At 40.8% G+C, this 14681-nt stretch overlaps 1 protein-coding gene across 1 annotated transcript in view; it reads left to right on the top strand.

Annotated features, from left to right (window-relative positions):
* Positions 1-9445, top strand: part of LOC126267565 (keratin, type II cytoskeletal 1-like) — a 65335-nt gene extending 55890 nt beyond the window's left edge. The window contains exon 3 of the mRNA XM_049972868.1: positions 9262-9445. Coding sequence (XP_049828825.1) covers positions 9262-9323 — 62 coding nt within the window. The 3' untranslated portion in view covers positions 9324-9445. The remainder of the gene's footprint in view (positions 1-9261) is intronic.
* The last annotated feature ends 5236 nt before the right edge of the window (positions 9446-14681 follow it).

Genomic DNA, 14681 nt, shown 5'->3' with positions numbered 1-14681 from the left:
TCTCGGAATGAAAAACATTTTTTAATGTGTGTAATTGACAACAAAATAAATCTTATAAATCTTGTACATGCGTTATATATGAACGAAAGAAAGATGCAATTACAATCAATAATATGTCCAATCACGTGCAGCGTCAATAATTGTTTGGAATCTCCGAGGCATGCTTGAAACCAAGTTTTCCTCGTATTCACCTTGAAGAGACCTCCAAAGCGTCTAATTTGTGTTGACAGCGTTTTCAAAGTGAATTTAAATTTATAGCGCGTTTCCCTCTTTTCTAAAAATTAATTTGATTTCCCTGTACATTTATACGCCGCGACATCACTCATTATTGGATCTTTGGAGTGACAACCGCTAAAAGCTACGCGTATGCTGTACTCATATCTATTCGTGAATCTCAGCCAAGAATTCAAAGTAACCTAATGCTTCTATGGACATCAAGGACAATACTTTCCCCTTTTTGGCTGGAAAATAACTAAGGCCATATCTTTCACCATCTGTGTGTAATATGAACCACGCTCATACTTAACAGATTGTAAAAGAAGAACGAAAATATGTCTGCATACGCGGCGGATTTAATCTCTTGCGATCTCTCATTAAATAAATCCAGATGTTATTTTTTGCGTTCGCCATAATGGAGATGATGGTTTGAATGTGTAACACCATTCACTTTCCCTAACTGAGTGAGCCCTGCCACCAACTTCACACAATACTAGTACAACTGGAATTTTAATACCATCTGCTCTTGTTGATTTAGCCAAATTAAATGTTTCATTATAATTTATCCATACGTAATGTGTTAGAGGCGGTTTTTTATCTTCCAGATCAAAAATTTCACTTTCTGCTAGCCTCAAGGAATTGGCTCACAATAGTGCAAACCGGATGCGTCAGTGGCAATGGCTGCTTTTCCAGGCGACAATGAAACTCTTCTTTGACACCTGCTGCCTCCCGAAACCACGATGGCCAGGAAATTCCCGTTGAAGACGCGAAAAAAGTCTTCCCAGTACACTGTTCGACAACTAATATTTACTAAACAGCCTACAAGGTTACGATACTGTATATAAGCCACGTTCGGCTGGCAAACGCCACACGGTGTTTCCAGCTGCGGACGACGCCATGACTAAACTACTGGTGAGTGCCTCTGCGTCTTCGCCACGCATATTCGAATAAGCTTCCGTTGCCGTGATTGTCAACACATCATCTGGAGTTCCTTACTGATCGTTGTGTACAGGCGGTAGTGGAGACGAATCTAGTATGACTTTCCTCGTCGAGAGATGAAATCGTCACCATCTGACCATTCAAAGAGCGTGAAAATTATCGTTTCAGTTTGATGAACCTATTTTTAGGTATAGTTCGTAGCGTCTGTTGCTACATAGCTATTGATCATTAGCTCAAAATAGTTAGTTCTATACCACATCATATCTGAGAACAAGAAAGCTTTATCTTCATAATACACTGAAAAAATTTCTACTTGCAAGAAGGCAGAAAAATCATATTCTGTAACAAGCAGCTCATTGTTATAGGGCACCTAAAGCCAAATCTGACATACGTTACACCTGTCACTAGTAATTGGTATTTCGTATATTTGCAACCGCAGGAATTTGAGAAATTAAACGCTAATAGCATTCCATTGGAAAAAAAAATTATTTAACATTTTTAAGATACAGTGATAGGATTTACATGATTAAAAATTCTGATACATGCTGGCATTTCAAATTACTGTATATTAAAAAATATAGCCATATTCGTAAGATTCTTGTATCACCTTAGTTATACTTCCTACATACGAAAATTGTCTGTCCTTTACAATTTGGTATTGTAGTGGTAATGTGAGGCCAATGACGTACTGCACTAGTTTGTACGGAACCGGTCTTGTTGGGTCCTGATGCTTGTTGCGTAGTAGTTCTGCTTCTGTACTGCTGAATGCCTACCTCTCCTTACGTGTCATGTCTTATCTCTACTTGCAAAGTGGCACTGCTATTCCGAATTTTAATTATAGCAGACAACTGTTTTTATTACGGTTTATTTTGGAACTCTCGCAGTCCCTCTCCGAATGTGGCACTTAGCTTAAAATTTCCATTTCCATTTCTTGGAACATAAAATTTGTGGATCCATCGCTACAAAAATAAAATTTTCAGAGGAATAGCCGTTCATTAGAACTTGCAACTCGCATAACAAATGAAAAGTAATCAGTCAAAAGAGTGCTGAGCTCGAATATTCAACCCAATTATTGGAAACTTGTAATAAGTTGAAGTATATAGTGCTACGAATAAACCAAGATATTTGATTGCACTTCACATGATTTCTTCTCTTTCACGCGCCGACGGAGGCACATAAACTTCCACTGGTGCATATTTTAAACAGTTTTTTCCTATGTACTTGCACATTCAACTAGTTTGTTACATCAAAATGTGATTTACGTATTGCCACAAACACTTTTCAGAAACAAACTTACCTTTCTATCTAGCTGTAATAATTATAATAAAGATAAATTTTCCTTTGCGCTCGCACGTTCGTGTGCATATGCGTGCGTGCGTGTGTGTGTAGCGAACAATGGCGCGAACAGAAAGTCGCTCTAGGAGTACCCAAAACACTCGGGAGAGGGTAGCACATATCAGCGACGTTAGTAGCATCGTGTAGAATCCGTACCTGCCTCCAGTGGCACTCAAATGCAATTAACCTTCCATTCATTAGAGTAGATTGTTCCGCAGCTCGTGGTCATGTCGCTAGCGTTGCTGCCTCTGGATCAAGGAGTCCCGGGTTCGATTCCAGACCGGCCTGGGGATTTTCTCTGCTCCGGGACACTATGTTTGTGTTGTCCTCATCATTTCGTTAGTGTCATCATTCATGACAGTGGCTACATTCGACTGTGTAAAAATAGGACTGTGTCAAAATTGGGAGTCTGTACGGGAACTAATGACCACGCAGTTGAGCGCCCTACAAACCAAACATCATCATTATCGTTAGAGTAGCTTTGGTATGATGCTGATTCGCGACGCATGGCGTTTGTATGTTAAGTATCATCAGATACCGGAAAACGTAAGTGCACTAAAATGTATATCCACGTCGGTGGAAGTATTAGTAATGACACAAACCATTATTTGCGGAGAATAATAGGGAGATGTCAATGTTTAGGATCGAAATCTTTTGTGGCAGTACGGAAAAAAATGCTGTTCAGAGGTGAGTAATACAGACAGTTAACAGTTTACAGTTTTGTTAGTTCTTTCTGGATGTTCGTTTGGAAGAGATAGTGAATACATTTTGAGATATCATTTTTACGCATTGGCGCATCAATGGGAAGAACTTTTCGAACGATTGTCTCAGTAGTCAGATAGTGGACTACTATAGCTAGGCTACAAAATTTTAAGCGTGTGGTTGGTGCGTGTGTGTGTGTGTGTGTGTGTGTGTGTGTGTGTGTGTGCATGCATGAGTCTGTCTGTGCATACAAAGAGAGAGGAAAAGTCTGGAACCACAAATGCATATTGCACACGACAAGTTTGTTTGTTTACGGTCAGTCTTCTTGGATGTTGTCTTTAATATTACAAATAATCTATATCTTGATTTCAGCACCGCTCGGCAACCTGAAGATGTTCAAAGAAACGAAACTAGTCACGAGACGATTCGAGTGAGGTGGCACAATGGTCAGCCCATTGCACTCACAATGGTCAGCACATTGCACTCGCATTTGGAAAGAGGACGTTCAGGCCTGTGTCCTGCCATACAGGTTTAGGTTTCCCGTGGCTTCTCTTATTCGCTACAGGCAAATGCCGACATGGTTCTTTTGAAAGGGCACGGCCAATTTCCTTCTCCTCCTTGACTCAATCCGAGCTTGTGTTCCGTCTCTTTTGACCGCGATGTCGACGGGACGTTAAATACAATCTTCCTTCCTTCTTTCCTTTGGTCGTGATACAGTAAGTGTGTAAAAATACAGCGGATGAGGTTTCCCTTAATCATTAACAAAATTTTCGGATAAGGCTTTTTCTCTGTAACTTAGAAAATACTAAATAAAAAGGGATATTTATTTAGGTAGATAAAGGTTAAAAGATTATTCAAACTGCAGTGTTAAAACCTAGTTCATACAGTTATTTTCTAGGGTGCTACAGCAACGAGGTCTAATTCTTTTTAAATAGAACATTATGAAATATATGAAGGCAGTAACTTGTTCTCGAAAACCTCAGCTGCTGACAGGTGTTGTTGATATACCTCGATGTGGACAGCTGAAAATGTGTGCCCCAATCGGGACTCGAACCCGGGATCTCCTGCTTACATGGCAGACGCTCTATCCATATTTTTTTTTGTTAAATCTCATTTTGCTGGTTTTTTTCGTTGAATCTGATCGGGGCGGACGTCGTAAGACACCCTTTTAACTTCGGTGTTGATCTATTAGCTCAGTTTTTTTATTACAGAGGGCAGCTAACCCTCTGACCGAACACGCTGAGCTACCGTGCCGGCTAGCCTTCTGAGCCACCGAGGACACAGACGAAAAGCGCGATTGCAGGGACTTATCCCTTGCACGCTTCCCGTGAGACTCACATTCCCAACTGTCCACACTTCTACATATGTATTGCACCTTATAGACATTTGCCCATTTTCCAAAATGCAGTTGGTGTTTTGAAAACGCATACAGATTAATTTAATTCCAATTTCTATCAATGTAAGTCATCGAACAGGAAACGTTCAAAGTTTTAGGAGTGGATGTAATATGCTGTACATAACTGCTGTTCAGAAGGATAGTCTGATGTCGAAGTTTTCATTTAAATGAGATGTCCACACGATTGCCTATTTTCCTTAATGCGTAACTCACTACTCCTTCTAAACAACCGACGGACGAGATGCAGGAGCGACTAGTTTCCTCGATGTGCTTTCCGAATAATCTGGGGTTGATTTTTCCTTGTGTCTGCATGCATTCCGACGTGCCTTACGTACATTAATTTAAGGATACATTCTACAATCTAACCAACTTGAAACAGCTAATCGAGCTTATTATTTTGTAAGTTACAGAGGAAAACACCTTATCTGAAACTTCTTGGAGACACCGCGCACAACAAGAATTTCAACCTGAGACCAGTGGCGCACTTAGCGAACTGTCACGGGATTATTACATGAAGTAAGATACTTCCTGTTTTTGTTCACTGAAAACTTTCCCGATAATTCTAACAGAATGTCGTCCACTCCACGAGACTTTCATGGCTTTGGCCTCTCAGCGCTCTTTCAGATCCTTCTCCCACTACTATATCTCCCACCTGAAATTCACTATTTCCTCTTCCATTTCCATAACATTGCCTTCATGTTCATTTCATATGTGTAATCCTGCTATAAATTCTTTCCACCTTCCAGTCGAACATTATCTACTTGATACATTATCTACTTGATACTGGGGTGCCATATGAACTCCTTAACACCGGCAATGGTACAGGTGCTTCTCCTTCCTCTAAAGATCTCTTTTATTTTCCAATAGGCCCCATCTAACTTTCCCAAAGACATGCACTTTCTTCTACCTATTCCTGTTGTACAGCTTTGCAATGCCAGTCTCACTCTTAAACATTTGTATCCGTTTTTCGGGCTTTGCTTGATAGGTTTTTATATTTCCTACTTTCGTCAATTAAATTAATTGTCTTCTGCGTTATCACAGGATTTCTACTGGATCTTGTCTCTCTGTAAAGTTGCTTCCCAGCTCTCTTCACTACCCATAGCTCAAAGCTACTCATTAGTCGTCCCAGATTCCTTTCCAAAGTTGCAGTCAATGATTTCCTAATGCTTTCTTTGGAAATGTCAGTAGCACCCAGTTGTTTTGACGTGCCTTTCAGCTATTTCCATTCTGAAAACTTACCCCAGGCTGTGACTAAGCCATGTCTCCGCAGTATCCCTTCTTCCAGGGGTGATAGTTCTGTAAGACTCGCTGGAGAGCTTCTGTGAAGTTTGGAAGCTAGGAGACGTATTGACGGGATTGGAGCTTTGAGGACGGGTCCTGAGTCGTGTTTGGGTAGTTCAGTTGGTAGAGCCCTAGCCTGCGATAGGTAAAGGTATCGCGTTCGACTGTCGGTCTGGCCCACAGTTTTAATATGCTAGTTAGTTCCATATCAGCACAAACTCCATTACAGAGCGAAAATTTCATTCTGTGAACGATAAGTGTGTCTGACGTTTGCTGAGTAGCTTTTGTTTAAGTTTGGTAATACACCATGTATCTGTTTGCTTTGAAATTATAGACTTCATATTCTGTGCACCGTCATCAGGGGTAAATTTCCTGTGTTGGAATAAACACTTCCAGCAATTCACGATTGATATGCTCTGTGTAGCTCCACATGGTGTCACTAGAAAACCTGCATCACAACTGACATGTGCATAGTTTGTAAACAGTGTTTAACTACGTTCGTTTTGGTAAGAGTATATAATATGAGAATTTCACTCTGCAGCGGAGTGTGCGCTGATATGAAACTTCCTGGCAGATTAAAACTGTGTGCCCGACCGAGAGTCGAACTCGGGACCTTTGCCTTTCGCGGGCATGTACTCTACCATCTGAGCTACCAAAGTTCGACTGACGCCCGGTCCTCACAGCTTTACTTCTGCCAGTATCTCGTCTCCTACCTTCCAAACTTTACAGAAGCTCTCCTGCGAACCTTGCAGATAACTGAAAATCACTCAGTCCTGAAGCCAGTTTCAGTTACTTGCATACCATCGTTTATGTTGGGGCTCTAACCTGTTTACAATAGGAGACAGTTCGATATACATATCCGAATGTAGTGTGTCTGCAGGAGAACACCTTGCACTCTGCCAGCGCTCACACAAGCAAGGAACGTTGAAGCCGGCAGATGGTTTTGGTTCGATGTCTTCAGAAAGTCAAGAATAAACGCCAAAGGTGATCTGAGATGTTTCCGCCAACGCATTATTTACTACGGCTTCCAATCGTTTCATTCAACATTAACTGCAGGCAATAAGAATTTGGTGAGGGATACGTAACGGAGACTACAGTTTGCTAATTGCATGAACGAGCAAGCTGTTGTATTACAGAAGATATTTTCTGATTACTATTTTTATGTTAATGGTATAGCAATGGAATACGGCGCTCCATTCTGCACGAAATACATCTGACACGAAAGAATTTATATCGGGATATTAAATAAAGGATTGTCTGGTCACTTTTGTGCAATGCAACTGTAACCGCAATACATAACTTAGCCGTATTTGTCTCCAAACCACTAATGATTTTATTCACTTGTGCACGAGCTGTTGCACTTAGTCGTGATCTTTGGTTAAGGTCATGAAACGAGCCCCACGTAAGTTATTTACCAATGCGAGAACTTACATTGAGGTTTTGTCGAAGTAAGGTGAGCTGTACATCTCAGGTTCACAGTTGTTATGATCTGAAACTAGTGAAGACTTTTTCTGCGGAATCGTCAAAAATTGACAGGTGCACCTAGAAGAAGTTGAGACAAAAAACCAAATATTTCTTTGCTGTAGTGATTTCCATAGTTGTGGTCTTGAGTCAAAAGACTTGTTTGATGCAGTTCTCCACGCTAGTCTATCTATTCAATACTAGTTATCTCTATGTAACTATAATCTGTACATTTTAATCTGTTCATTTTATTCGACCCTTGTGGTTTTCCAAAGCCTACGCCCCCAAAACCTCCTCATATTACCAACATGAATATAACCTGACGCTTCAGGTTTTGAACCTCTCGTGTTAATAAAATTGTGTCATAATCTTAATTTCCCTCATTTTGATTCGGTTCCTCACCTTTAAATATTCTATCTACCTATCCAATCTTCATCATTCTTGTGTAGAGCCTCACTCCAAAAGCACCCAAATAGCTATTTGGCTTGGAATTGATTGATGGAGTCCTAGTATGTCATCCTGAGAGATGTCGTTCCACATTCTGTCCACTTGGATCACTGGGTTATTAAAATTTCCAGCTTGTTGGAGGACCATGTCCATAATTCTCCAAAAGTTTTCATTTGGGGAGACTTCCGGTGGCTGTGTTGACCAAGTTGAGGTTTTCCAATCACAAAAACAAGCAGTAGAAACTCTCACGTTGTGCAGGAGGACTTTACCTTGCTGAAACGTAAGCACAGGATGGATTGCCATGAAGGGTAAGAAAACGGGATGTAGAATGTCACTGACATACCGCTGTCATGTTAGGGTGCAGTGGTGATTACCAAAAGCATCCCACCCCTGTCTGTGGCGTCTTCTGAAGACAACTATTCTCCAATCAACGAGACTGCTAGCCGAGGACGTGTCTGGAGACGGTCGGGACAACGGGAAGACATCAACGTGACTGTCGCTTTCCATACAGCCCAACAGCTGAGAGAGATGTCCTGAGGAACCATTTTTTTCATAACAGGACCATTTTGGTTATCATCCACGGCATCCTTACAGCACAGCGATACGTCGGCGATATTCTACGCCGAGTTTTGTTGCCCTTCATGGCAAACCATCTTAGGCTTACATTTAAGCAAGATAACGGTGGTTCGCACATGACGAGAGTTTCTACTTCCAGTCTTCACTTTTGCCACACCCTAGCTTGGCCATCAGGGTCGTAAGATCTGAGAAAATTTTGAGCATTATGGGCAGGGCTCTCAAGTCCTATCGGGATTTTAACGGTTTAATGTATCTACTGCAATCTTGTACGATATCCTTTAGGACGACTTGCAAGAACTCTGTCAATCGATACCAGGCTGAATAACTGTTTCCACAAGGGCCAGAGATGGACGACAGTCACCACTGTGTTATTGACTTGCACCATTTGTGAAGCTCATCTTCAGGAGTAAATCATGAAATTTTTCTGAAAGTTAATCATTTGTTTGTCTGTACACCTGTAACCTCTGCTGATTTCCGTCCCAATGGGATATTTCCTTCCTGGTAAGTAAGGTTTTTTTTTGCCTTTGAGTGTCCAGCCACACATACGTGCACGTCAGTATTGTGTCATTTTTACCACTACTGAAAACCGCATCTTGCAGCGCCAGATCTGGAGATCATCGAAATCAGTAATTATTAACAAAATAATAATCCAGCTGATGTTTTTGTTTCATTTTGCCACAGTAGTGGATCGAATATACTTGATACGATGACGTTACTATTTCTCTATCAGCAGGCACTGTTCACGTTGCTCCTGTGCGTTGCCACCTTGGCGCATGCGCAGTTTGGCCAGGGCGGTTTCGGCCGTCCTGGCGGAGGTTTTGGGAGGCCCGGTGGTGGTGGCGGCTTCGGCCCTGGTGGAGGCGGCGGCTTCGGCCCTGGGGGAGGCGGCGGCTTCGGCCCTGGAGGAGGCCGTCCTGGATTCGGCGGTGGCGGCTTCGGAGCCGGAGGTGGCCGCGGCTTTGGCGGCTGAACGAAGTTTCCATCACAGAACTCCTGCATCAGCGACAACTGTCCACAAGCTTTTTCACTTCTTGATTTTAATTGACTTGTGCTCTCTTTAATTGTGAATAAAGCATAATAATCGTCATTGTATTAACGACTTTTCCATATTTAATAAATCAATAGTTAACTGAAGACTGATCGAACCTAACTGACAGATCAGCAAGATGAGAATGATAAGCCATTGCAGGTGACATATTGAAGCCGAGTCTGTGACCAGAGATTCTATCTATCTGTCGAACCAATGCCCAACGGCATATCAAGAATTTTGGAGTGGTCGCTTCACTCCAAGACCGCTACAGAAACGCGAGAGAGAACAGCAAACAGGTTTCTTCTCCCATAGTTGGTCAAGGCGTCGTTACAAACTTCAAATATCCTCCCTGCAGATCAGTAGTACGAAAGCGTTGAGGTTTCTGTGGTCACTTGTCGATGTATTAATACTTGGCTTTCGGCGCAGGATCGATATCTTAGAAACTTTCAAAACATCACCTGACTAAGGAAAGCGATGCGACCGGTACGCTCCTAAGGTGCAAAAGGCGAGTATGTCAGCTGCAACGCCTTAGGTGCAGAACAAAGCACCTGGAACGTGTACAAGGGAACAATGTGTACTCCAGCGTTTATATGAAATGTGTCATGAAATCTAACAACGTACGAAATGAGGCATCATATATTTTTCACTTCATTGACATGCTGTGATTCTTCAAGAATTCTGAGCGTACGTATTTTTGTCCATGTGCAATAGCAAGTCACAAAGAAAATAAAGGCAGTTTTAAGTGATTCAGTAGCTGTTCCGGTCAGGAATGGGCCATTAGAGCTTATTACAATTTAATCACTGCTGCTGCCGTTCCATTTACTGCAGGTAATTCTTACAGTTGGTACCTCTTCAAGGAGCAACTCATTGTCCTTTAGAGTTCCTCGGGTTATGTGATGATAAATGTGTTCTAATTTTTTTTACTGATGTTAGAACCAGGATTTCAGCCTAAATTCCTATCACATAAGCATTTTTTTCTGTTGCTTAGAATCTGTGTCTCTGTCAATGCAGATTCAGTCCCTGCTAGCTTTGCTGCACTCTAAGAAAATGCTCCCACAAAACATTGAATGATAAATTACTGATATTTAGGAAATTCCGTCATAGTAGTAGGAAGAGAGAACTGCGGGTGGAACTAGCAATCAGTTAATGAAACAACCAGTCTTACAGTGACAATTCGAAAATATGGGTTGAATAACATACAAGAACGTTAGTGCTCTAGGGGCAAGTCAGTGCTCTATGGGGAAGTCAGACTGTGTCCAAGAGTCATACAACATTGCAGCACGTAGCAATGCTCGACGAAATGCTCCTTTAAGTCCTGGGGGAGACCTGGGACGACTATTACTTGCAATATTTATTACAAGAAATTTTTTTAGACGACTGTGTTTTGAAGCATGCGGAATGAGGACGTGAACAGTAACGGAAGCTGTTAATATATACATTGATTGCCAAAACTAGAAACCTAAGCTATCCACTTAACAGTAAGAACAAACAGAGTGTGAAACTTTAATGTATGTCAGACGTGACAGGAGACGTCTGTACCTTGCTGTAATGCCTGAGATGAGACTCGTCTCTTTACTGTACAGTCGCTCAATATATTGGATATGAGTGTAAGCGATAAGCAGCAGAATCACTGCTGTTGGGCGTTTGAGCCAGTCTGCCCCGACTGTAAGCCACGTGTATGCAACAGCAGGTACTGCTGCCCTGACTGCTGAATGCCACACATCCCTACATGGTATCACGAAGTACGCCCTGGTAGTGGTACACACTAAAAAACGCCTGTAAGAGTCCACTTCTCAGTCAAGTAACGTTCAAGAAAGTGACGTTGTGATTATCATCAACATCACTGTTTTTAAATCGTGACTTTAGGCGGAAACTTTTTGATTGTTGTGGTTTAAGCACTTCAGAATGAGGGGTCATGTAACTCTGAAAAGGCTAACTGCCATCATCACAGTCGATCTCAAAATAGTTCATGTAGTAACAAAAAGAATGATGACCCACTTTAATAATTAATCACTTTAGTGCATTACTTTAATTAGTCTCAGTAACAGCAGTGTGCTACATTTAAGAACGCTACTTTTCAATTATAGTATGATGAACTCAAATAAGTTACTAAAAATAAGAGATTCGTCACCACATAAGAGGTTAGACCAAAGTCCTCAAAGAAAATCAACTGTTAGGGAACTGCGGTCTGCGAGTAGTAAGGTGCTGAACAAAAATAAAATAATATTAGATGTAAAGTTATTATATATCCCAGGGGACGATTTTTTAATTGTAAAACAAATGATACCAGTTCGCCACAGAGACTAAGTCTGAAAACAAATCTTTATGTTTGGAGAAACGAAAGTGAAGAAACACACGAAATAATATCTGTGAAGCAGATAAGATGCAGAATAGACTAGCATGAGCAAATAGCAAAAATTTTAAAAATTTTCGCACATAGCTCAAAAGACGAAGAGAAAAAAAGTTATGTAAATAGTTTGGATAATCAGGGAAAGCAGAAATTTCAGTTAATGTACACGTTGCAGAAAAAGTCTCTTACACCAAGTAAAATCAGTCCTCAGATAGGAAAATCAGTATTAAAACTTTAAAACTTTACTTACTCTGCTGGGAGGCAGCAAAAGGAATTCTTTTTAGTTGATAAGCATATAAAATAATGTACATGTCTGTGAAGCAGACTTTAACACCACAAAACAGAATGATAAAAGATTCACACAAAAATTCGCTTGTTTTGAAAAGTCCCCTTATGCAAACACAATTCTTTCATTTTTTGTTTACAAAAAGTGAACTAATTGTGTTTGCATAATCGGATTTTAAATAAGAACCCAATTTTTAAATCGCAAATACGGAAGAACACCAAGAGATGCTTCAAATCTTTGTAAAATGAGTAATTCATACAAAACTTATAATGTTATATTCGCAGCAGCGAAACAACCATAGGGAAACATCTGTTTCACCAATGAGCATAGTCATTTGTAACTAATGAATAACCCTGCGAAGAAGGCTTTTGCCGTTCGACTTTACACACAGGGCTAAGAAGCAACTATTTTACTAATATACGTAATCATATCAAGTGAAAAATTTAACATGTACTCGTCTGTGAAGCACACTGAGGGTTTGACCAAGTCCTTTTATGAGCAGGAGTGTGGTGGTATAACGATGGAGGACCGACACGTGGGATAGATGTGCTAACTGCATCTGTGGTCTAGGGATAGCATCTTTGATTTATAATCAAAACGTTCTCATTCCTGGTTTCGAACTCTGTCATCGTTTAAAATTCGCTTAATAATCAGCATTGGCAGCCAAAAATTTCCGGCATAAGGAGTCACCCTCATTATGGCAACCGTACTGTGAAAGATGGCACAGGAGCAGGCAGACATTGAGGCCATTCTCTCGTCCTTGGGGTGGGAATTGCCCTAAAGGTGGAAAAATAGCAATTACCAACGACATGAGAATGCGGAAGGCAATGGGAACCACTGCATTAAAGACACACAACGTGTATCACAGGACATGTGGCCTGTAATTGAGAAAGTGTCATGATGATCTCTCCATTGTCAAAAACTTTAGTAATAGATCCCCATTTGGGCTGTGACGTGGGAGGTGAGCATGCGAGAAAGATTGAATAATAAATGAGAGGATAACGTTCTACAAGTCGAGATGTGAATTTCCAGAAGTTTGAATCTGGTGGCGAAGCTAGAAAACCTGAAAAGAGAAATTCTGAGACGCAATCTACATAGGGTCGGTGAAGTGAAATGAACAGAAGACAAGCATTTCTGCTAATATAGCGTAATATCTACAGCAGAAGAAAATAGTATAACTGGAATAATATTCGTTATGAAGACTAGGGTAGAGAATACGTTACTGTGAACAGTTTAGTGATAGGGTTGTTCTTATCAGAATTGCCTGAAAACAAACACTGGCTACGATGCTTCAAGTATATATGCTGATGTCGCATGCTGAAGGTGAAGAGACAGAAAGTATAGAAGGATACTGAAACGATATACAGTACATAAAGGAAGATAAATCTAATAGCCATGGGAGACTGGCATGCATTTGTACAGGAAGGAGTACAAGAAAAGGTTACAGGATAATGTGGCCTTCGGTCAAGGAACAAGAGAAGAAAAAGACTAATTGCGTTCTGTATTAAATTTCAGCTAGTAGTAGCGAATAATCTGTCCAAGAAACACAACAGCAGGAGCCATACTTGGAAAAGGTCAGGAGATATGGAAACATTTGTTAGACAACATCTGTCAACAGAGTTTCCGATATCAGATGCTGGATTTTACAGCGTACACAGGAGCAGATGTAGACTCAGATTACAATATAGTAGTGATGAAGAGTAGGTTGAATTTTAAGAAATAAGTCAGGAAGAAGCAATACGCAAAGATGTGGGACACATTAATACTGTAGTGTTCCTCAGTTGAAGAGGAATGTACATGCCTAAAAAGGGCAGTCATAGAAGTTGGAACAGAAAACGAAAAGAACGTGACTCGAAGAAACCATGGGTAACTGAAGAAATATATCGATTAATTGTTGAAAGAAAGAAGTACATAATGTTCAGGGAAATTCAGGAATAAAAATATACAAGTCGCTGAGGAATGAAATAAATAGGAAGCGCAGGGATGCTAAAACGAAATGGATACATGAGAAACATGAAGAAATCAAAAAATAAATCACTGTCAGAAGGACTAACTCAGCATTTAGGAAAGTCAAAATAACATCTCAAATGCTTCGATTCTCTTCTGTTCTGCTTTTCCCACTGTCCATGTTTCATACTAACACTGACACAAAGGGCCTTTGTGACGAAGAGGTGTCTAGTAGTACCAAACATACACCTTAATTTCACATAGATATTTCTGAGAATTTGGAGCACAACATTGTGTGGCAGTGAAACAAGGACTGAGACAGAACCAGAACAGAAGAGAATCGAAACATTTGAGATATGGTGCTACAGACAAATTTTGAAAATTAGGTGGACTGGTAAGGTAAGGTATTAGGAGGTTCTGCACAGAATCGGAGAGGAAAGAAATATGTGGAAGACATGGACAAGAAGACCAGACAGGATTATAGGGTATCTGTTAAGGCATCAGGGATTGACTACTACAGGGAGCTGTATGGAGCTAAAACTGAAGAGGAAGACAATTTGGAATACATCCAGCAAATGATTGAGGATATAGGTTGCAAGAGCTGCTCTGAGATGAAGAGTTTGGCACAGGATAGGGATTTGTGGCCAGCTGCTTCAATCCAATGAGAGTACTGATGACTTGAAAAAAAAGCGAGAGGTGGAGTCGAGTGGGGTAT

This window comes from Schistocerca gregaria, chromosome 4 (genome assembly GCF_023897955.1).
Source record: "Schistocerca gregaria isolate iqSchGreg1 chromosome 4, iqSchGreg1.2, whole genome shotgun sequence".
NCBI lineage: Eukaryota > Metazoa > Arthropoda > Insecta > Orthoptera > Acrididae > Schistocerca > Schistocerca gregaria.
Note: the sequence above shows the minus strand (reverse complement) of the source record. Positions and strands in the feature narration are given on the sequence as shown.